Source organism: Dermochelys coriacea, chromosome 1 (assembly GCF_009764565.3).
Source record: "Dermochelys coriacea isolate rDerCor1 chromosome 1, rDerCor1.pri.v4, whole genome shotgun sequence".
Lineage (NCBI taxonomy): Eukaryota > Metazoa > Chordata > Testudines > Dermochelyidae > Dermochelys > Dermochelys coriacea.
Window position 1 is genome coordinate 57,293,409 of NC_050068.2, and position 24,431 is coordinate 57,317,839.

The 24,431-nt window shown below is 44.8% G+C and overlaps 1 protein-coding gene across 10 annotated transcripts in view; it reads left to right on the top strand.

Annotated features, from left to right (window-relative positions):
- CAB39L (calcium binding protein 39 like) overlaps window positions 1–18,580 on the top strand; it is a 109,692-nt gene extending 91,112 nt beyond the window's left edge. For 8 of the 10 annotated variants that reach the window (XM_038368553.2, XM_043504501.1, XM_038368568.2 and 5 more), the window contains 3 exons: window positions 4,071–4,136; window positions 4,892–5,035; window positions 12,129–14,206. In XM_038368553.2, coding sequence (XP_038224481.1) covers window positions 4,071–4,136; window positions 4,892–5,035; window positions 12,129–12,308 — 390 coding nt within the window. In that variant the 3' untranslated portion in view covers window positions 12,309–14,206. Of the gene's footprint in view, window positions 1–4,070; window positions 4,137–4,891; window positions 5,036–8,364; window positions 14,207–18,400 lie in introns of those variants that run through there. The other 2 variants (XM_043504505.1, XM_043504506.1) reach the window with 2 other exon arrangements.
- Window positions 18,581–24,431: the final 5,851 nt, after the last annotated feature.

Here is a 24,431-nt window from a genome sequence, read left to right on the forward strand (position 1 = left end):
CCGCCTCATATTAGCCTCCAAGGGTATTGCGCCCATCAGTTCCCTGAGGGAGTCAGTCTGCTTTTCTGCAGTGCAGGGTCCGTATTCTGCTGCTCTCCTTTCTTCCTTTTGTCAGGATCCTGAACTCGACCATTTTGTGGTCACTGCTGCCCAGGTTGCTTCTACTTCCCCTACCAATTTTTCCCTGTTTGTGAGCAGCAGGTCAAGAGGATCACGGCCCCTAGTTGGTTCCTCCAGCACTTACCCCAGCAAGTTGTCCCCAACACTCTCTTCAAAAACTTCCTGGATTGTCTGTGCATTGCTGTATTGCTCTTCCAGCTGATGGCAGGGTGATTGAAGTCCCCCATGAAAATAAGATACCTGGAGACTCAAAGCAAAATCTGTTCCTGTTGGGCCTGATCCTGTGAGGTGTGCTGAAGCTAGTGAGCTCAGGGCAGGCAGCACCTTGCAGGAGGCACCTACACCACCTCGCAAGATTGTGCTCACTCTTTTCAACCAATGGAGACATTGGGTATGCCTACATCACAAGGGGGGGAAAAAACCCTCGCAGCAGTGAATCTCAGAGCCTGGGTCAACTGACTCAGGCTTGCTGTGGCTAAAAATAGCAGTGCAGATGTTCTGGCTTGTACTGGAGCCTTGGCTCTGTTACCCTTCCCAGGTTTCAGAGCCCAGGATCCAGCCCAAGCCAGAACATCTATATTTACTCCTGGGGGAATTCTGCGCAACTGCACATGTGTAGAATTTATTTCCCCTGCAGATTTCTTTGCTTCCCTGCAGAAAAATGACTTTCTGACAGGGAAGCAAAGGGAATCTGCAAGAGCAGTCAGACACCACTCCCTAGCTGCACAGGTACATCATTTCAGGCACCTGGAGCAGCCGGCGAAGAGGTAAATCATCGCAGGGCTGGGAACACCCCAGCCAGGGGCTCCTATCCTGAGCTGGGATCAGCTGCTAGTCCCGGCTGGGCTGGAGGCAGGAGAGAACGGGATTTCCTCTTCCCCTACAAGGAGTGGCTGGGGCTGTGTCGGACCCACCCCCAGAAACCTCCGCTAGCTGCAGGAAGTTCAGCATCCTCCCCTGCTTCCTGCCCCCATCACTTCTCAGCTGCAGGGGAGGGGTCACTGTACAGGGAGCTGCTCCCCCATCTGTCCAACCCCCGTGCATCTGGACTTCCCATACCCAGAAACCCCCACCAAGCCTCACCCCCTGCCTCTGGAACTCCCACCCCTGCACCCAGACCACCCTCCACTGAGCTCCTTGCACTCTGGACCCCCACCCCCCGAGCCTCTACATCTAGACCCCCATGCCACCAGCCCCCAACTAGCTGCATCCAGACTCCCACCCCACCAGGCCCCATTCTCCCAGCGCTGAGACCCCTTCTCTGAGCTCAACCACTTTCACCTGGAAGCCCCTGCAGAGTCCCATTACCCTTGCACCTGGAACCCCCCCCATAGAGCCTCTGTGCATCCAGATCCCCCCACATCTAGGACCCCTCCACTGAGCTGCCTGCACCCAGATTGTCCCACACAGAATCCTCTCACCCCATACCTGGATCTCCCCACACTGAATCCTCTCACCCCATATCTGGATCTCCCCACACTGAGCCCCTCCACACTTGGCTCCTGCCTGGTTGAACCTGTCTACCCCACACCTGGTGCACTTTGCGTAAAGGGGCAAGGCCCTAGGGTATTTCTGGGGCAGGGCCTGGCCTAGTGCTGGGTCAGGGTCACGGGCAGCCTCACCATGAGTCCAGGTCCCAAGGTTGGGGAGTGGGGAGGCTGAAGGGTGATCTCTCACCTTCGTGCAGCCAGTGGTCTACTGCCATGCTGGAGCCTCTGCATTTATTTATTGACAAACAAAACTTGCAGAATTTTTAATTTTTTGGTGCAGAATTTTTAATTTTTTGGCACAGAATACCTCAGGAGTATATACTGCCATTTTTAGCCCTATAACACAAGCCCAAGTCAGTTGACCTGGATTCTGAGACTCGCTGCTGCAGGGTTTTCTTTGATGTATAGACGTTCCCATTATATCCTAAACAATAAAGGACAAATGCCCTGAGATGCAAATGAACAATTCCCACTGAAATCAGGGTATGTTGAACACGTACATCCGACGGCAGATTTGGCTCTGAGAATGAAGTTTGTGGCAATGCTGACAAATACCTCCCATCTCACTACATGCCAACGGTGGGCAAGTGTCATTCCATGTTCACTCTTTGAGTGATGAGACAGCCAGGGACTGGGTTCTTTGACAAAGCATCCTTTCATTTTAACAAACATCTTTTTGCTTATTTTTTTTAATTGCAACAGCATGAACAAGCTAAAGTTAGCTTCAAATAAGACATACATGAAATTTGTTTGCATATATAACCTCAAATACACAGCTATACCAACCAGGCAAAAACAGTGAATGATATTTCAACACGAGAAAGATCAATTGGGCCAAGAGGAAATTGTGACCATCCAATTGTCACCGTCACCTTTTAAGTCTGGTTAACAATAATAAACATTTTGTTAAAATGAACAGCACCTTGAAAATTTGGTTATCTGCACATTACAGTTTGGCCATTAAGGTATTTGAGTGCCACGTTGAACTTGCATCACATGGTGTGATCTAGTGGTTAAAGCTGCAGGTAATGGCTCTTGTATATTATTTTCTTAACTGCTGTTAATGCTGGATGAACTTGGACAAGTCACTTAAAACCTCTGCATTGAGAATCATGTGAGCCGATCCCTGCATGGAGCCCTGACTCCCCTAGGGCTCTGTGCAAACACAAGGCTCCACCCATCTGGTACTCACTGCAGAATTGGAGTCTTAGGGTACAGCTACATCGCAGCTGAGCGGCTGCTTCTCACCACAGGCAGGCTTACCCAGGCTAACTCTATGTGAGCTAGTTTGCTAAAAATAGCAGTGGGGCAGGGGCAGCATAGACAGCGGCGCAGTCTAGCTACCTGAGTGATTGGCTCTTGCTTCCCACAGTCATTAATTAAAACCCTTGGCCTGAGATTTCGTGGCCCTGAGTCTTGCCATTTTTAGCAGATCTTTGGGTCATATTCATCAGTGTACCTCCATTGGCATAAACAGAGCTACATTGATTTTAGTGTTCATTAAGATTTAGCTTATTACATTTTTTATAAAATAAAATGAAACTATGCAAGCACTACACAAAGTAGAAGTCTTGTTACCTTTCCCTCCCATTCTAACTACTTGGTATAACATATTGAGTCTCTCTCCAAATTCATAATTTTTTTTCAGTGCTGATTATCTGTTTGTAAATCACCATGCCGACCTATGGCTCTGTCTACATTTAATGAACAAGAACTGCAAAATGTCTTAGCACAAGAGATCTGATCGTGGATGGTGCTGAGCAACCCTCAACTCCCACTAACTCAATGGGACTTTGAAAGTCCTCAGAACCTCGTGAGGCCCAGCAACTGTAACATTAAGAGGAGGCATTATAAACATTGCATGACTCCATTACATTTCTCTGTGCCTCAGTTACGCTGCCCCATGCAGTGCCTTCATTTTGATCTTTAAGCCTCCAAGGTACAGGGAATAGTAATGACAATGAGGACAACTAAAGCGAAGCAAAAAGGAAAATTGGCAAGTTAGATGCGCGCATAGAAATCCACTAAAAATAGCAATGTCACTCTAACAAGCCAGACTTCCACCATCCTTCTCTGTCTGTCTTTCCAGATAGATGGCACTTTACTTGTATAACCCTGTGTTGGTATAATAGTTACCTCAGATGGTCTCTGGTTACTAATGTTATATTTGTGTGTTCTATTTTGGCAGCAAATTCATAATCTTTTATAAGATCATGGCATAAGGTGTGAATCACAAGGGCACTAAGTTCCTGATTCTTTGGTGGATTCACATGTGCAAGCAAACACTGATTGGACGTTGCTAATCAGTGGCCAATATGGGCTGGGCTCTGGCATCATAAAGAAGTGCCAGAGCTGTCCTGCTGCCATCGCAAAGCTTAGTGCAGGAAGGACCAGTACAGGGGGTGGGGGGGGGAAAAGGAAGAATATGGCTATACTGGTTTTTTTTTCTTGTTCCCTTAGATCTTTGAGGACTATGAAAAACTGCTTCATTCTGAGAATTATGTCACAAAGAGACAATCTTTAAAGGTAATGTAAAATTCCGGAACATCTTTTTTTTTTTTTTAATAGCCATAACATGCTCAGACTATTTCACAGAGTGGCCTTATATACTGTTTTGTTTTGGTTTTTTTGGGGGGTTTTTTTTGGTTTCAAAAGAAATTCTTTTAAATTAATCTAGTGCTTGTGAAAATCAGGAGATATCTTTGTCACTGCATTGCAGTTAGCATTGAAAAGTCCTAGTTCCTGAACTCGTATGGCAAAGCCTGGAGTCCTTTCTCTGAAATGAGGGTGTCATTCTCTTTTCTCAGTGTCACCTGAGTTCATAGCGTAGTCCAGAACACAGGTGGGAGTGAGTTTGGTAGGTTCGTTGTAGTCCCCATTTGTCCATGCACCAAGCAATTTGGTAAAATCTGCAGTCTCCTCATGACTAGAACAGGAAAGTGTGGGGCATGTAAGGATTGAGGTGAATTAGCAGAACAATGTGGGATGATTGTACTTGCTTTTATTTTATCTGACTCAATCCAGCTGTTTCTCTATGCATTAATGTGGTATCTATCTCTGCAATATTTGGTTGATCAGTGCTATTGGACAGTTATTTCACTTTTATGAACAGCAAATTCACCTCAATTTTTTAGAAGGCCCTCCATTTTTGAAGCCACCATGGCCTAAGTTAAAACTCCATTGAAACCTCTGGGGGTGAAGATAAAGATGCCGTGCTTTCATCTGAATCATAAATTCTGTGCAGAGTCACAAAGCCTTTGTTTTTGTAAATGTTCCCATAGCTGCTGGGTGAACTGATTCTGGACCGACACAACTTTGCCATCATGACAAAATACATCAGCAAACCAGAGAACCTGAAGCTAATGATGAACCTGCTGCGAGATAAAAGCCCAAACATTCAGTTTGAGGCATTCCATGTGTTCAAGGTAACTCAATGTGGCCTTCAGAGAGGAAGGAACATCTCTTTCACTATGGGAGGGAGCAGAAGCCAGAAAAATTTGGGGTTTTACAAACCATTTCAAACATTTGAAAATGTTTTAATAGGAAATTTCTCCCTGAGAGTCAGTTTTCTCTCACTTGCTTGCCCTCTCTAGGTGATGTCTAAGGCAGGGTCATTTGGATCTGGGCCTAATGATCTGAGGGGTCCCTTGTTACAGCAATGCATTATTAGCAAGAGGTGACAAATTGCCTGGCTGATTGCTGCAGGCTAACCACTTGCTGGAGTCGATGATGCTCTCCTCAACCTCCTTAGGTCATGTCACAATGACTCTGGGTAAGAATTGGGGGCGTCATGTGATTCCAAAATATTTGATATGTTTCGCACCCAGCAATCAGATATTGCAGTGCTGGGTAAGAACCTAGACAGACAGACAGTGTTGGCTCTCTGGGTGAGGCAGAAGCAAGTGGAAATTTTTATGTTATTTCAAGAGATTTGCCTTTGATAAGTTTGAGCCCAGCAAATGCTTAAACCTCCTCGATCTCGCTCTCTTTTGCCCTGATCACTAATGCAGCCTTACAAACTTGTAATAAAAATATTATTAGCCCAGGCACATACACTACTTTCCTTTATAATCATGATTTGGTTAATTTTTTAAAATTTTATTTACCCATCAAAAATTTTTTGCACTGAGCAAGAAGATGAGTAGAATTATTATGATGCAGCGCTACTATAATGCAAAATTAACTCATAAATATGTCTGGATGTATTTTCATAGTTTGAACAGATTAATTTTCAGAGAAGAGGGATAAACCCATAGGAGGGAGGAGAATGTCCTTCTCTGGGAGATGTTTATAAAATAGATCACATTGCACCAAATGGCAAGTATTTTCAAAAATTACATCACGCTCAGAATGTTCAAAAAGGCTTTTGGAGGTCTTTGATTCTGCCATTTCTATTGTGCAAAAGATCTTCCAGAAGGCATTCACGTCTCCAGCATGTGGCTTGAAGGATGGTATGGCTGCTCCATATAATCTTTCATCTACGTAAAATAGTCACAGGGATTCCCAACATATTTCAATATTTTGCTTCCTGCATAATAAGCCTCAGTGATGCACTTAATTACTTCTGTAAGCCTTTGACTTGTTCTTGACAACTAAACTATTGTGAGTAGCTTCTGCTCTTACCCCTTATCAGGAGGTTTGCAGCTCAAAGACAAGTTGGGGATAGCAAATCCCAAATACTTGCAATCTTTAAGAGCTCAAATGCCAGGGGAGGGAAGAGAAAAGAGAGAATTGGTCTCTGTTAGCTACCTTTTCGTATTTACTAATGGTCACATTCTTATGCATGCAACTTCTATGCATGAAGTGCAGTCCCAGAATTAATCCATAAGGCCGCTACCATCTATTGTTTCAGATTCCCCTTAAGCACCCAGTTCAGCTGAGCTGTTCCAAGAAATCAGTCAGTGATGAATAGGGGCATGGCAATTGAGAATAGTTGATTTTATTTTGTTTAAAATAGAAATTTGAGGATGTGGAGTGATCTGTAATCATATCTATCTATGTAACCATATGATATCATTACTGTCACCCTCATCCTCCCTCCCAGTGTCCACTGTCCTTTTGTTTCTCATGCTCAGAGCATCCAGTTTGTAGGCTCTTCAGTGTAGGGACTGTGCCTACCCATGTATTTTGTGCAATGCCTAACACAATGGGGCCCTAATCCTGACTGGGCCTTTTGGCACTATGTGAAACAAATAGTAAATGAATATGCAACCCTCATTGATGTCAGTGGGTCAAATTCTTCCCTCAGCTCCATGAATCCAACTTCCATGAGACTCTATTATTTTTTACAATAATATCTGATGGCAGCAGTTAGACATGAATGTAATACGCACAGTATTCATCTTACAGTTTTCTATGTAATTCAGAGCAGAATCTCATCCAGTGGAAGTTGCACATTTCTAACTGAGAGCAGAATGTAACCCAAAGTTATAGCAACATCCCCCTCTCCAGTCTGCAGCATAGCTCTCTTGTATATTCAACTCTTTTTCCACATGTGCAGAACAGGTATAGAATACGTACAAGAGAAGGGCACTGAGCATTTTGTCCTTAGTTTTCTTTTATTAATAAATTCTATGCTGATGATGGGAACCAATCCAGGAAATCCCTAAATATGAAAGAGAACATGCACTTCATGGAAAAACTACTGTCTTGTCCCGATGCCCTTTCTGGCAGGTGAAAGGCAGTGATGTGCCTTGTTGCTCTGGGGTGCAGAGTCCTTGGGCCTGATTCTCCCCCTGGTTACTCTAGCAGTATGCTGGTGTAACTGAGGGTGTGGGAGGAAGTCGGGCTCTCTGTCTTTATTTTCACATACTTTCAGGCTTAGTTTTAAGTTATCTAGTTAGTCCTAAAAAGAAAAGGAGTACTTGTGGCACCTTAGAGACTAACAAATTTATTTGAGCATAAGCTTTCGTGAGCTACAGCAAAGTGAGCTGTAACTCACGAAAGCTTATGCTCAAATAAATTTTAGTCTCTAAGGTGCCACAAGTACTCCTTTTTCTTTTTGCGAATACAGACTAACACGGCTGCTACTCTGAAACTAGTTAGTCCTGATTTACATGACCACAGACTGCCAATACTGAGATGAAATCAAAGATTTGCCAAGCGGCTGATGCTTGCTACTTACTGCGAGGTGCCAAAAGATTTGGGTTTAAATTACCTGACTTGGATGTTTTTGCAGCTAGGCACATTTGAAATGAAAAAAGTGCTTGTTTTGTAAGTATCCAAATTCCAGCTCTCCCATGCCCCAGTTGACCCTGAAAAAGGCATATGACTCTCAGCTCCTTGAGGCAGTATCTGATTATTGAGGATTTGAAGCTGCAATATTTTAACTAGAGCCATGAGCATCTAGCATTCTAAATATTTTACAGTTAAGTTTGATGGTAATTAAAAATGCAGTTAACTCTTCAAGTACTGAAGACAGTTATATTCATCCAGAGCGCTCTGCCCAGAGGTACAGAAGACAAGTAATGAGGTCTCATTTTCAGTACTTCCTCCCATCTAACTGTTCCTTCATCAGCAAGACCTCTACCTCCTTCATCATTCCTGCTCCCTCCCTTGCCCTTGATCGAACAAAATGAGACCTCTTCAACCCTTAGCCTCCACCCCACACAACCAGTCACCAACTCATAGCCACCTAAAAGCCTTGGGAATATAGGTAGACCCCAGGTAACAAAACCAAGGGGATTAGTGAGTATCTTAAGTGTTAATAAAACCTTCCCCACATACACACACCTTTTCTCTCTCTTCATTCCAGCTGGGGAATCAATATCTGGTTTGAAGGTTGAACAATAAAAGAGTCTTTCTGAATACTCGTGTGTTTTCTTTTGACAAACATATTTGTTACCATTATTGGTCAATCTGAGTATGTGATTTTTGCTTCTTTGTTCTCTTGCAGACAATCAAAAGTAAAGCACACTGCAGTATATTGTACACAATGCACATACAAATCTAGAATAGTATCAGCCTCTCTTGGCTATCATGTTAAACAATTCGATTATTTTGTGAACTCACCCCACAGTGGTAGTTCAGGATAATATAACATTTTTCTTAAGCAGAGATGTAGCAAAAGAGGTTTTAGTGTTTAAATCTAAAAATAGATTGTTTGACCTTAGCTTCATTTTTCCATTCTCTTTCATGCACATCACAAAGCTACGTCCTGTTGCTTAATCTGCAAACAGTTCTGGATAACTCGACAATACTGACAGTTTCCGCTCAGCATGGGGCGGAAGCTGAGTTTGTGTTGTTTCTGAGCTATAGACTTGATAATTCTTTGGTCTGTAGAGGATGTTGTAGGTGCAGCTACGTGAGCTTTCATGTACTTCCAGCGACGTGGTAATCCCCCTGCAATGCATATGAGAAAATCATGGGACCAGTTTCAGCCCTGGTGGGTCGATTGGTCTGTTGGTGTATAGAGTGATACATGCTGGATTTGGACCATAATCGCTAACCATTTGAAAGTAGATCAGAGGTTGCAGTGAACTGTTCTCATCAAGATCCTGTGACATTCAGTAGCCTTGGCCTCTGTGTTAAAAAAACAAAGATTATCAGTGACCACACAATGACTCATTGCGCATCAGACCATTTTAGTATCTTCATCCCTGTTGTGTTCCCTTGAGGAGATGATGATGACGACCCCTTGTCATTAATTGTGAGAACCAAGGTCAGACTCCAGAACTCTCTGATCAAATACTTTATGGAGTGGATAGGGAGTGTACAGTTTATCAATTTTGATGGACAATACTGATTTAAGGCCAGCTAGAGGACAACTGTTCTATTTCATAGCAACTTTTGAGTTTTGACATTTGTTTTCCTTACGTGTTGGAATGAAAAAAAAAACTTCCAAACATTTTCACAAAGCGAAGTTGTGTCAAAACTCCTCCGAAGTGACGAGAACTCTCAATCACAAAACCCTTCCCAACAGATATGTTGTTGAAACCAGTACATCTCCACAAAATTATTTTTTCAAAAATATTCCAACCAGCTATAATACTGATGTTGTTTCCAGGATATCTCTTATCTTTTTTTATTGTCTTCAAGTGAAGGATTGGCAGGAGATTTTTAAAAATAAAACCTCATACTGGATCTAGCCTCAAGGTATAAATATTCTTTGTTGTAGATGTGTGTAAAATTTCTTTGTTTCAATACTGTGACATTGTGGTACTATAGTTGCTTGAAGGAGCCAGTCATTCAGTTTTATAATCCTTTTTTGATCCCAGGATTTGAAAAAAGTATTTGAGAGTTGAAATTGAGTCCTGCAGTAGGTCTAGTAGTCAAAAGATGATTTACATTTGAGTCTTCTATCTTTTATGCCAGTTTTTCAGGGGGAGGATTATAACCTATAAGCAATCAGTCAAGAAACTAAAGAATTCAGTCTAATAGAAGACATCATCTCACATTTAATCATTTGCCATGCTAATACATATTTTAGGCTAGAGCCAGTTTTAAAATTAAATCCTTTCAAGAATGTTTTCAGGCTGTTCCTTTCACACTGTGTAGATACAGTGTGGTCTAAATGTTCAAATTGACTAATCATTTTCAGTGCTTTAATTTTTGGGTGGCCTACTTGAAACCTCTTAAAGGGGCCTGATTTTCTGTGGGTGGGTGCTCAGCACTTTTTTGCATGTCAGGCATCCAATGAAGTGAGCTGTAGCTCACAAAAGCTTATGCTCAAATAAATTTGTTAGTCTCGAAGGTGCCACAAGTACTCCTTTTCTTTTAGGCTCCTTTAAGGTATCTCAGATTGGGCACCCAAATCACTAGATATTTCTGAAAATGCAAGGCATTGCAAATATATTTGCATTGTCCTCTCACAAACAATTATTTTATTTATCTGAACTGAAGAAAACAACATACAATTTGTATAATAGGGTTATTTGTAATGGAAGGAATGTTTTTAAATGGCCAAAGCAGTGGCTGAACAAACTGCTATCTGTACCTCTCAGTACACCCAAGGGGGCCATGAGCTGACTATCTTGAGATCAAGGAACATGCCCCTAATAACAGACACTACTTTTTGAGAACTTGGAGCATCTGGCAAGGAGGTTGCTCTAAAGGGGTCGTGGTGAAGTCTTGCACTGTTGAGTCAGTTGCCATTGCTTGTGAGCACCTAGAGCTCACCAGGAATTTTAAAAAAAAGTCCATGACTTTAAAAGTTCAGAACAAAGGGTTGGATTGTTGAAAAGAGGCCTCTTCTGGGGGCAGATCTGCGCTTTGTGGTATGGTGGGGGAGCTGCTGCAGTGGCCTTGTCCTTTCTGGAATGTGGGAATCTGCACAGGGGCCTGGGATCTAGGCTTGGGAGACATATGCTCAGGCATCAGTAAAGGCTACAGCTTCTTGCTGTGGAACCTCCCTTTGAAGGAGGCTGCAGGTGTAAGCAGGAGAAGCCCTCGGAGCCAGACGAACAAGGAGCCAAAAGAGAGTTACAGAGCGGACAAGAGGCAAGTGTCTCCGAAGTGAGGGATTGCTGCAAAGGGAAGATCCCAGCCTCTCACCTGGGTGACCCACAAATAGCAACTCCAAGGCACTGGGCTGCCAGTGAGCTACAAATGGCAGCGTTTACACTGTCCTTCTGCTCTGCCTCACTGCTGTGTCCTTGTGAGCTTAGCAAACAGATTGAAATGTACGTGGATCCTGCTCTTGTAAATTTCCATTCTCAGACTGCTCGCTAGAATGGACTAGGGAGGGCGAAGTGAAGGATGTGACCTAAGTTCACAAACCAAAACAAAGCTGCTTGGTCTAATTTTAGGCCATTTCAATTGAATATGGAAATTCTATCACCAACACAAGACTCGCCTGTTCTCCCAGTAATTATGATTCTAAGACATTTCATATTGGAGGGCCGTATATGTGGAAGTGATCAGGGATTTATAGCCAACTTTCAACAGCTGTCTTTACAATCAAACCATTTGTCAATAAAAGAAACAGAATAAGGGAGAGTGATAACAAGGTCAAGTGTAACTTCACTTCCAGCTGCTAATGAGCAAGATCATGGGAAACTTTAACATGTGTTTAAGATACAGGGATAGATTTTCTTTCCTATTTTGGCTGATTTGGGGCCAAGAAATGTGTTGGATCTCCCCAGCTAATATGTGGCTAGTGCAATCTGTTCCTGTGCCCTCCCTGCAGCTCCAGAGGCATAGGTGCTTGTCAGAAATGGAAGGGTCATGGTCAGAGTGCAACTGCATTAATCCCCAGCTGGCAGACAACCTCTTGGTAGCCATAGCCAGCTGTCATACTTTAGACTAAAGGATCTTGGGGGCTACTATAAAGTATGCTAGGCCTGAGGTCAATGTAGAACTGGTCATGGTCAGGTAGCTGCAACCAACAAATATGCAGCCCCTTCCCTCTCCCCTCCCACTGGGTACTGCACTCAGTGGATACAGGGTAGGTACCAGAGAATCTGGCCTCCAGCATTCAGTTGACTCAACAGAGAATGATGTAGGGCAGTGTCATGATTGATTGTTCATCCCTCTCTTTCTGTCTCTGTGTTTGTATGTGTGGTTTTGTTCGTATGTTAGGTATTTGTGGCCAGTCCAAACAAAACGCAGCCTATCGTGGAGATTCTATTGAAAAACCAACCCAAGCTAATTGAGTTTCTGAGCAATTTCCAGAAAGAGAGGACGGATGATGAACAGTTCACCGATGAGAAGAACTACTTGATTAAACAGATCCGAGACTTGAAAAAGCCAACACCATGAAGAGTTCCCCTAATTTCCCCTCGTAGGCATTAATCATATTTGTTCAGTTCTTCCCATGCGTCATTTAACAACACAATAGCGCTTGAGAAGTGCCTGTTTTAGTTTGATTCTTTGTTCACATAGATGTCGAGTATAAAGGTCTTACATGAAAACTTAAAAAAAAAAGTCTAGAATAATATATTATTTCTAATCAAGTCTGTGATTATTTATGTCAGTTTAGACATCGTCTGTATTAGAAGCTGGTAAGGCAGATTTTCATCTGTGCGCTCCAGAAGAATGAACCTCTTTGCTCTTGCTTTTATCAGCAAACTTGAGCTCTCTGTAAATGCACAAAGTAGGAGGTCTGAAGATTGTAACTATCTTTTTCTTTGCACTTATAATTGTGAATTTATTTTAGTTCTGCGTGCACATGAGGACTGTGAAAGAGGGTGTTGGGCGATTGACTTAATCTGCACTGCTGTAGTGGATTTGTTAGCTAAAGCAGCGGGAGATAGATTTGAAAAAATAAGGTTCACATTTTCACTTTATTTTTATTTTCACTCATTTCTTCAGTCTTTTTGATTTCACTCAAGCTCAGAGTTTTCCCACCAGTTTGGCCAATTGAACCTAGGAACTAGGCTAATACTTTGGGTGGAGCAGCCAGTGCCCACTGCCTCCCATCCCTACAATGCAGTCTAGGCTGCCCCAAACCCCAGTCTTGTAATAAGACTGTTCAGAAGAAGTCTTAGCTCCACTGGGAATTAGAACATGCACTTTAAATGGGAGCCAGGTAATACATCAGGGCTAAGGGCAGAGGTGCATCGCTAAGGACCTGCTCCCATTGAAATAAGTGGAAATTTGCTCATTGATTTAATGGAAACAGAATTGGGCCGTATTCAGCACTTCTTGTTCTGGGCACAGTCCTGAACCGTGCATCTCCCATTGGCTTCAGCGTCAGTGGGGGCACTCAGCACTTCACAGGAGTGAACCCTAAGCTGAGACCTAAGGGAAGCTCAGGTGAAGGAACAGTGATACAAGCCTGAAGTACCAATACCTGTGCCATGGTTGTGAACCCTCTGATGTGGATTCTGTAGTGGTTCAGTTTCTGCTCCTTCATACTTGCCTGTGCTGGGAACATCATGCCCAAAACATTCAAACCTGGGGACCTAAATCAGACTCTGAATTTCTTATTTAGGCATCTAAATAAAAATGACCTAACTCTGAGCCGCCGAGCAATCCCGGTTCCCATGGAGTCAATGGAAGCTGCAGAGACTCAGCCCCATTGAAAATCAAGCCACTTCTTTAGAAGCTTGAACATGGTTCTAGGAGCGTAACTTTGGGCTCACAGGGTTGCCCTATGTGGTTAACATGTTCCCTTTTGATTTGTTCAGACGTGAATTCAGTTTCTTTGCTAGAGGCTGAACATTGTGGAAGGGGAAATCGTTGCACTGTGATGTTTAAGATAAATAAAGCCTTGGGTCCAAAAAGAGTTGCCTAGATATTCTTGCCATTTTTTCTTCTTCTTCTTCAAGGAAATAGGCACTGTGATCCTGGGTATTTTGTTTGGTGGAGGAGTTTGAGAGTGGGGAGGGAATATCTTGAAGTATTTCTTCTATTAGCTTAAATCTGGGTTTTTCTGTTTATTGAATGAAATATTACGTTCTTCAGTTATAATTGCAGAGCAAACACTTCAGTGAAAGGATAGGAATCAGGTGAGATTTTTGTCCATAAAACTGTTGTATATTAAGGTGATTGATAATTTAATTTGTATGCTTTAGAAAAGGGGGGAACCAAACAAATAGGTCATCAACACATGGTTTACTTTTAAGATGTCAGGCATAGACAAAAATGTATATCTTAGTTGCTTGAAATTTTAAAATTATATTTACAAGTTATTAAAGGCATGGTTACTAATCTACGCTTTTTAATCACTGTTTATTTCCTTCCCTCACTCCCCCCCCCACACACCCTCTCAAAAAATGCTTTCACTTAGAATCTTTTCATTGCTAAATTCTCTCTCTCTCTCTCTCTCTTTCTCCTCCACCAGCCACAGCTTCCACAGATAGAGGACAGATGATCACTTTCTTCAGAGCCAATGTGCTTTGCAAACATCACATTTGCAGCCTTTGTCAGGCCCCATGCAGCAGTCCCAGGCGGCAATCCAATTTGGCCTTCCTGCGACCTTCAGTGCCATGCCACATGGCTGGCACTGACACACTCTGTGCTACACACACTGCATCTCTAGAGTAGTGAGGGGGTTTTTTGTGTGGAAAAGCTTCAGAGCTATTCACTAAATGGTCTGATCCTCTGAGATGTGGAGAGTCTCCAGCAAGGTGCTGAAACCAATGGGAGTTGGGGCATTCAGTGTCTCAGGACCTCCTAGGAGGGGCCCATTTCAGGGACTGCATGAACATATAGGACCTCAGCCCCAGGAGTTACGTGATAACATCAGAATCTCAGCTTTCATCTACAAAAAATGTTTGTTTGTGAGGCGAGCCAGGTGTAACCAATTCAGTAATGCCTGCCTCAGGCTGCAGGCAGCCTGAAACAGTAGCTCTGAAATGTGTGAACAGCCTCATCCATCTTAGTGGGTTGTTAACTCTGAAACCCACTGCTCGCAGACGCCCCAGCAGAGGACTCTATGTGAGCAGATGGTCTAGCTATTCTCCCCCATTGTGGCTCCAGTAGGGGAAGAGGAGCCCATACAGCGAGTCCTATGCCTATAGCAGGAGCTGAGTCATCAGTCCTCCTGAACAAACCCCAGCCTGCCCACAGTGATGTAAAGAGTGGAGAGGCCCCAGTCTGTCCCAGAAAGTGATGCTGGGCACTCCAGAAGCCAGCGCTGGGCCACTGCCACCACAAGTGGAAGTGGGACCACAGCATGGGGATGGGATAGAGGCTAAGGGGGCCCATGAACTGGTGTGCCAAGAATTCCAGATTCTTTATGTGGCCCTGTACAGAGCCATACCTATCCATCTCCTTCCAGTTTATTGCACATAGGGCTGGCTCAGTGTTTTCAGTCTAGTATGAAGTTATTTCCAGCATACTGAGGGCAATTCAAAATCTTTCCCAAACTCAACTTGTTTAACATTTGTAAAAGGGGAAAGCACTAGAAATGATGGTGATTAAATTAAGCTTGAGGAGCCCATTAGGCTCCATCATAATATTTCACAGCAGGCTGGGATACACATTTCTAATTAGTTGAAAGATGAGGTCTTCTCTGATTCATCTTGGAGAAAAGATAGACTTTTCAATTTCCTTTTGTGCTTCAATCAGGGCACCTGTTTTGTCTCAGAACCAGCTCCTGACAGGAATATCACAATTTCTCCCATGGACTAAAATTAATATAGGTGGGAACTGTGTGATTCCAAGACAATGATTTATCAATGAGAAAGGTGAAAAAGAACACTTGTAGACAGGAGGAAAAAATAAACCAGAGAGAGGCTTGAGCTGCAGAATCCAGATTCCAAACCCCACCAAAAGGTCAAGGGATGTTTGGATCTGGAGATTTGGTGTGTAGCAACTTGCAGAATTCTGTTAGATCTGTACATCTACTCTGATACAGAAGAGTGCCCAGAATATGCAAACCAACCCATTTAACTGAGTTTTTAGACAGTTTATTAAAATAGGAAGAATTTGACTAAAACAGTCATCACAGTCCTTCCTCTGTAATGAAAAATGATAAGCTATCCATCCTCAATCCATTTCAACAGATGGGGAACTTGGGCCTTCATTCATTATGGAATTTGGCACTCTGTTTCCATCTGAGTGTTACAGTAAATAGTTCATTTTAGTTGTTTTTGCCCTACACCCATCTAGTATCTTTGGAAAGCACTCATCTCTATAGTATCTAGATGCCTCATGCAGTAATTAAAACTAACTATGAGAGAGAGAAGGAGTACTTGTGGCACCTTAGAGACTAACAAATTTATTTGAGCATAAGCTTTTGTGAGCTACAGCTCACTTCATCGGACTGGCACCATGATTCCACATGCCTTAAGTAATTTCAACAGTAAGCCACAAGTCTTCACTACCCATCAGAATGACATTCGTCTAGGGTGACATCCTGACTCCATGGAAGTCAATAGCAAAACTCGCATAGAATTAGTGGGGCCAGGATTTTACCTCTAATCTATTGTTGATGGCACTTACATGATAGATCAATATTTTATTACTGAACATTTATATTACAGTAGCACCTAGTGACACCAGTTGAGCTCCAGGCCACATACTCTGTACAAACACATGACAGCCCTTCCCCCCATCGGCTCACAAGACGGACAAAGCGGGAGAGGACACTGGTAGAGAAAGGTGAAGTGACTTGTTCAGTCATACAGCAGACCAGTAGAACCCAGGATCTAGAACCCAGAGCCCCTGATTTTCAGTCAAGGGCCCTGTCTGTACTGCCTCCGAAATATTCAGGCTGGCAATTGAACCCAAGTCAAACTGTTTGGAAGGCTGCTGTGTGCCCCACTGACTTAGCCACTCTACTTTGGAGTCAATGATGAGTAGCTAGTAGGGGTGTATTTTCAAAGAGCTGATGACTTAGCCTTGGTCTACACTGGGGGGAGGAGGATCGATCTAAGTTACACAACTTCAGCTATGTGAATAATGTAGCTGAAGTCGACATACTTAGATCGACTTACCGTGGTGTCTTCACTGCGATGAGTCGACTGCTGCCGCTCCCCCGTCGACTCCGTCTGCACTTCTCGCAGCGCTGGAGTACAGGAGTCGACGGGAGAGCGCTTGGGAGTTGATTTATCCCATCTAGACTCGACACGATAAATTGATCCCTGCTGGATCGATTGCTGCCCGCTAATCTGGCGGGTAGTGAAAACAGACCCTTAAGCTTGTGTATCTGTTTTTTATATACAAGGTTGATGTGCCCTGGGGAATGTTACTGGCCCATTACTTGTCATACACATCTGAATACACTTCGGTGAGTCAGGATTTCAAATCTCGGCCTTCCTTTTGGAGTTGAAAGGGGGTGTGGGTGTGTCACCCCAGACTAACCCTTCCCACTTCACAAATCATATAGGGAGGAATGGTTCAGCACGGACTTAAAGGATAGCTTTAGAAGGCTCCTGAATCGCCGGTATCCTGAACTCTGCTTTGTCAAGAACAAGGCAGTCTCCATCAGCACAGCGGCTCTGAAGATGCTTGTGTTCAAGTCAGTGAGGGGTTTGCAACCGAGGTCACTGGGAGCGTGACCAGACCTCTAGTGCCCAGATGCGATTACAGTAGAGCCTCAGATTCCAAACACCAGAGTTATGAACTGACCAGCTGACCATACGCCTCGTTTGGAACCAGAAGGAGGTGAACAGGCAGCAGCAGAGACAAAATACAGTACAGAACTGTGTTTAATGTAAACTACTAAAAAATAAAGGGAAAGCAGCATTTTTCTTCTGCACAGTAAAATTTCAAAGCTGTATTAAGTCTATGTTCAGTTGTAAACTTTTGAAAGAACAACCATAGCGTTTTGTTACTATCATTTCAGAGTTGCGAACAACCTCTGTTCCTGAGGTGCTCTTAACTCTGAGGTTCTACTGTAGTTCTGAAGTGCTATAGTGTTTTCCCAGGGGCAGCATGCGTCTGTGAGGCCATATATATAAGTAAGGGATGAAATTTTCTGAGTAGCAAATGTGAGATCAACTTAAGGAAGGGAGACGCATCAAATATTTTCATGTAAACAGGCTACAGTGCACAAAATGACAAGACACATCCCTTTCTCACATTACCACAGCTCCTCTTGAAAGGAAGGAATGGCATGTGCCTGCACCTTCAGGAAGAATGCGGCCTACACTTTCTCTGTGGAAATGTCTACAAAGCATCAGGGAATGAGCCTCTCAGCCCAGGTCCCCAGACTCGCGCTAGCAGGGATCACAGTAGTGCGCTCTAAACAGTTGTGTAGACAGTGCTTTTATGGTATGCCTTGGAGCTTGGGCTGTCAGTCCTAGGGAGCAGGGTTGGTGTGTGACCCTGTGGCCCGGGCTGGGAGCCTTGCTCCCAGATGCTGTGTAGACATATGCTATATTACCCAAAAGGGAATGTGTTACTAAACATTCTGGTGAGGAAAGAGGCTAATCAATTAATGAATAGGCTCTTCCTTCTAGGAAAGAAGACAGATCAGCACAGTTGCATGCTGGAGACTGTGACATTTACACGGAACTGACCTTTACACCATTTATGACGAAGGCCTGTTCTTTCCAAACTAAGGGGGGGCCTTATCTATGTTCATATAGTTCTAACAACTGTAACAGTGTCCTTGAACTCACTTTGAGAACAGCTGCCTTGACAAGGCTTAGAACTTGCTTAAAAAGAAAAGGAGTACCCGTGGCACCTTAGAGACTAACAAATTTTTCCTGAAGTTGACAGATTTCCACTCTATACGGCTAAGGTGCCACGGGTACTCCTTTTCTTTTTGCGAATACAGACTAACACGGCTGCTACTCTGAAACCTGTCAACTTGCTTAAAAAAATACTTATCAGACCCTAGCACTTTGAAGTTGTTCAAAGCTTTGGGCAAACAGGAATTAATTGGTGCCAGCCTTTTACCATGAGGCACGCTTAGCTGCACACCTGGTTGCCATATGCAAATATCCAGTGGACCAACACACACCAGCCATTTGCTGGTGCACATGGCAGGAGGGCGAACTGGCCACATATACACATAAGCATATGCCAGCCAGTGTGCATGGCAAAGGCAAAATGCTGTTTGTATGTTCTCGCACTTCCTTCACACAGATAGGTAAAGTCATGGAATCAACTGTCCTCCCATTTTAAAGTTGAGCACAGGGAAACTTACGGAGAGAAGATGGGTGATTTGCCTAAGGCCACTGTCAGAGCTAGAATTAGAATAGGACTGCATGTAGCAGAGCCTTGGGGTGACCCCACTGATGCACACTGAATGCATCTGATGAAGTGAGCTGTAGCTCACGAAAGCTTATGCTCAAATAAATTTGTTAGTCTCTAAGGTGCCACAAGTCCTCCTTTTCTTTTTGTCTCACACAGTTGAAATAATAAGAGGTTTGTGGGTCAGACACAGTAATGCAACATTGCACAGGGAGAGCCAAGAACAAGAAAAATCCCTGCTGAGAAAGGGACCAGTACAAATCCTGGCACATGCATTAAAGGCAAAAATGAAAGCATCAGAGCTTTTTCTAGGCATAATGCAAGCAATCGATCAGGTAAGCAGCCTAGGAGTAGCTCAGAGCTACTGGGGTGATCCAACCAGCCTGTCTGAGACTCAGGATTCCACATTATAATGACCCTACTCTCTCATCCTGCTGTACGTTCCCATGGGCTCGTGCATTACCAGAAGGGTCTACCTTGCCCATTTGGGTATGGGCTGCGGTGCCAAGTACAGGCTTCACAAACACGCATGGGCGAGGGTGTCTGCCTATCGCGCTTGACAGCATGTTGAAAATCAATGCAGCATTGAAGCTGGCAACTTAGCCATGGTGCCTGATGAGCTTCTTTAAAGCCTCAGGCCTGGCCTACAGTTCAGCTCAGTTCAGGGAGGAGGCTGAGTCCCGAGTCACCAACTGCGGGATTTTTTTCTCTGCACCTTTGCTGGGGTTGTGCTGTCTGGAAAAGGAACCACTGCAGCACTGTGATTACACTCATCAGTGAGCCAAAGGGAGGGTGTGTCTAGCCCTCGGCAGCTGCGCTCCATCCACTGGGCCCAGAGCAGGGTCACTAGGTCTGGCCAAATGTCACACACAGAGCCACAGCAAAGTCAAGTTTTAACTCCAGCCCTTACTGTCTCCCCTTCTTTTTCAGTGCCTCTCCCTCCCCCACCTGAGGAACTGGCTGCTTCTCTGACAAGAGCCAGCGCCACACCTGTCTACTCTGTTAAAGCTAAAGGCAGTGCTCCCTTCTGTAGGCCAGCCCTCCCCATCCTAATGACCCAACTGGCCACGGCCTGTCCCAAGAGGCAGGAGCGAGCTAAGCCACTGAGGTGGAAGGAGGTGTAGGCAGCCGGCATAAAGTTTTCGTTTGTTACAAGCTGGTTAATGTCCCTGCCTGACAGTCTGCAGCCAGCCTGGCTTCACCGGGCCCTGCCCCTTCAGTGCAGATGGAAGAGTTTTCAATACTCAGCCCAGAGTAGCGGGCCACACCTGGCCAGCAAAACTAGATGTTAGGCTCCTGCCTGAGCTGGCTGGAAAAAAGTGGCACATGGTTCACAACACACTGTAGACAAATGAGCTGCGCCCGCTTTCCCCCCCCCCCCCCCCGCTTTTAAAATTAAAATGTTAAATGTACAGTCCTAATATCTGAGGCCAAAAAAAAAAAAAAGGCAGCAAGTCCTCTTTCTGTTGTTCTCATCGGGGAAGGGGGAGGGGCGTCACATGTCTCAGGGCACCTTTAAACTTCGGAAAGAAAAGCGGGGCATAATTCCTTCCACCCTTTAAAAAAAAAATTCCTTTCAAGTTAGTCACCCAGCTCCGCTGACAATTCACCAAGTTCAGTTCAGATATCATTAGTTAAGCATCATACTGAAGGCTACGATTTAGTCACGGGTATTTTTAGTAAAAGTCATGGACAGGTCACAGGCCATAAGCAAAAATTCACGGCCCTGTGACCTGTCCATGACTTTACTATGTACGCCTGACTAAATGATGGGGGCTCTGCTGGGTTCTGGGGGCTCAGCTGCTGCTCTTGGCGGGGGACAGGGACTCCGGGGCACCTGCTGGTGGGTGGGGGAGGACCCTTGGGTGCCTGCTGGTGCTCAGGATGTGGAGGGGTGGCCCAGGACTGCTGCTACCGCTGCTGGCAAGGGGCGGCCTGGGACCCCCCCACCCCCCACCGCCACTGCTGGTGGGAACAGCTCTGCCAACCAGAGACTGCTGCTGGTGCGGGGGTGGGATCACTGCCGGGACCGGGGTGGGACCACCACCGCTGCTGTTGGGACTGGGTGTGTGTGTGTATGGAGGTGGGACCACCACTGCTGCTGCTGCTGGGGGAGGAGGCACCTGGGACCGCTGCCACTGCTGCTGGCGGGGGTGTGTGTGTGTGGGTCTGCTGCCTGCCACTGCTGCTGGGGGGGGGCAGGGGGTGCAGCCCCAGGACCACTGTTACTGCTGCTGGGGAGGAGGGGAGGGCCGTCTGGGACTACTGCTGCCGCTGCTGGGGGGGTGGGGGGGTGCAGGCGGTGACCCGGGACCGCCACGCCTGCTGCTGGCAGGAGGGGGTGCTGCGGCTGGCCCCGGGCCACCCTAGCTGCTCCGGTGGCCCTGGAGTCCGTCACACCTGCTGGCTGCAGAAGTCATGGAGGCCCTGGAAAGTCATGACCTCTGTGACAGCCTCACTTGATTAATCATAATCCATGGTTTTTAAATGATTCTGCCAGCTTCAGTGGTAACTGCTGGAAAATGTGGCCTTTTCAGTAGCAAGGGCTTTGTAGTAGAGCCACATGCTGGACTAGCTAGCAAAGGTGAGCCCGACAGTGCATCAGCTGTAAAAGGGGCCGGGGCAGGAAGGCTAGGGTTTGCCCAAGTTAAATGGATTTTAAGAGGGGCAGAGTAAAGCAAACACAATTTTATACTAAAAAGTAACTAGCACTCAGAAGCCTGCCACTCAGCACCCAGACCCAACGCTGGCTGTGCTTTGGGATTCAAGCAGTGCCTGGCCCCTACATTACATTCAGGCTAAGGTCATTCATTACCCTCCACGTTTATTTAGTTTGTGCTGGCTCAACTGTTCTGCCATTTATCAGCCATCGCTTTGTCCTTCACAGTCTGCCGCAGTGGAATTTTTCTGACTAGCTGCCATATTACTAGAGTCTTGCTACTGCAATACAGACACTGGCCGTGTGTGCACAGAAACCACACAGGGGAACCCACAGCCACAGGGATTGGGGAAAACGCTTCACCAGACTGGCTTGCTGTGTGTGTGTGCATCAAGTGAGTGACATTTAGCAACCAGCAACTTCATGAGCTGGTAACACTGCCGTCTAGTGGCTTTGCAAAATATCAGCACGCAGCTTTGCATTGCGCCTTTTGGTCAGTCGGCTCATTAACAAGTGCGTCCTTTTGTGCCTGCTATGACACGAAGGTGTCAGTTCACAGTAAAGATCCCTAAAGTTGATTAGCCAGCAGATCTGGACTCGCTCAACCAGCCACGTAGCTAGTACAGCAATAAGCATCTCTCTCGGCCCCCTTGTACAGTATCAAATCTGTGCATTTACATACCTAATAATCCTGCTGCCCCCCAGCTGATACGCTGACTGCCTGCAACCTTGGGCAAGCTAGGGTCAGACTTTTGCACTTCAATCACGTGGCTACTTGCTTGTGGGCCTCTCAGTAGGGCCTGACTCAGGCATAGCACCACCTGTGTTATTATTGCTGGCTACATCTGTATTAAAGCAGCAGGCATCTAGTTCCCCATCATATGGCAGCGGGTCAGACAAGATTACCAGAAGATTTTAGGCTTTTGCCAATTTGAGGCTAGTCCTGTACAAAAAAAAAAAGAAAAAGAAAGAAAAAAAAATCACACTTGCAACCCCGTTATCAAACTGTGGCATTTTACTTTTCAGGACTGTCTTCCTTAGTACACCTAGGTTTTGTGCTACCAACTACTACCCCACCCACCCAGACCGCCCCCCCCCCCTTAAACCAGAAGACAGTTCAACAATTTTCAGTGAACAGAATTTGTTGACACGCTGGCTGTTAAGGCCACCATCTGGAATGCATGCTACACGCACATCTGGAATGAAGCAGGTTTGGGGAAACAGAGGAATCCCAAGATGCTCAGTTAAGTCTGTCAGCCAATAGTTCTCAGAGCAAAGTATGTGCAGCCAAGTAAGTTCTACCTCAGCTATGTGGTTATGTGACTACACAGACATCACGAAAGGAGTATATCAGTATTTTCAATAGGCCAAAAAACATCATCCAGGTTATTAACCTCTTATAATTTCAGGGAGTCTCTCTCTCTCTTTTTGGATCTATGGTATTAGAACCCAACATCCATTCTAGTGTTATAAGAACCAGAATCTCCCTGACATGGGTTAAAAAAACATCTGTTTAGGGGACAAGATGGAGTGTCTTAGGGCAGTCTTCTGTTTTTGTGTTCTGTCAGTGAGGTGTGTCCTCAGTTATATGCATCATAGGACTGGAAGGAACCGCAAAAGGTCTTCTAGGCCAGTCCCCCTCACTCAAGGCGGGACTAAGTATCATCTAGACCATCCCTGACAGGTGTTTGATCTTAAAAATCCCCAATGATGGAGATTCCACAACCTCTGTAGGCAATTTATTCCAGTGCGTAACCACCCTGACAGGAAGTTTTTTCCAAATGTCCAACCTAAACAGCTCTTGCTGCAATTTAAGCCCATTGCTTCTTGTCCTATCTTCAGAAGCTAAAGAGAATGATTTTTCTCCCTCCACCTTGTAATAACCTTTTATGTACTTGAACACTATTGTCATGTCCCCTCTCAGTCATCTCTTCTCCAGACTAAACAAACCTAATCTTTTCAATCTTCCCTCATAGGTCATGTTTTCTAGACTGTTAATAATTTTTGTTGCTCTTCTCTGGACTTTCTCCAATTTATCCACGTTTCCTGAAATGTGGCACCCAGAACTGGACACAAAACTCCAGCTGAGGCCTAATCAGTGCGGAGTAGAGTGGAAAAATTACTTCATGCGTCTTACCTATAACACTCCTGCTAATACATCCCAGAATGATGTTTGCTTTTTTTGCAACAGTGTTACACTTTTGACTCATATTTAGCTTGTGATCCACTATGACCCCCAGATCCCTTTTCACAGTACTCCTTCCTAAGCAGTCATTTCCCATTTTCTATGTGTGCAACTGATTGACTGTGAACCACTGATAACTACTCTCTGGGAATGGTTTCCCAATCAGTTATGCATCCACCTTATCATAGCTCCACCTAGGTTGCATTTCCCTAGTTTGTTTATGAGAAGGTCATGCGACACAGTATCAAGAGCCTTATTCAAGTTATACCACATCTACAGCTTCCCCCCCCATCCACAAAGCTTATTACCTTGTCAAAGAAAGCTATCAGGTTGGTTTGACATAATTTGTTCTTGACAAATCCATTCTGACGGTTACTTATCTCCTTATCTTCTATACATTTGAAAATTGATTGCTTAATTATTTGCTCCATTTTCTTTGCAGGTACTG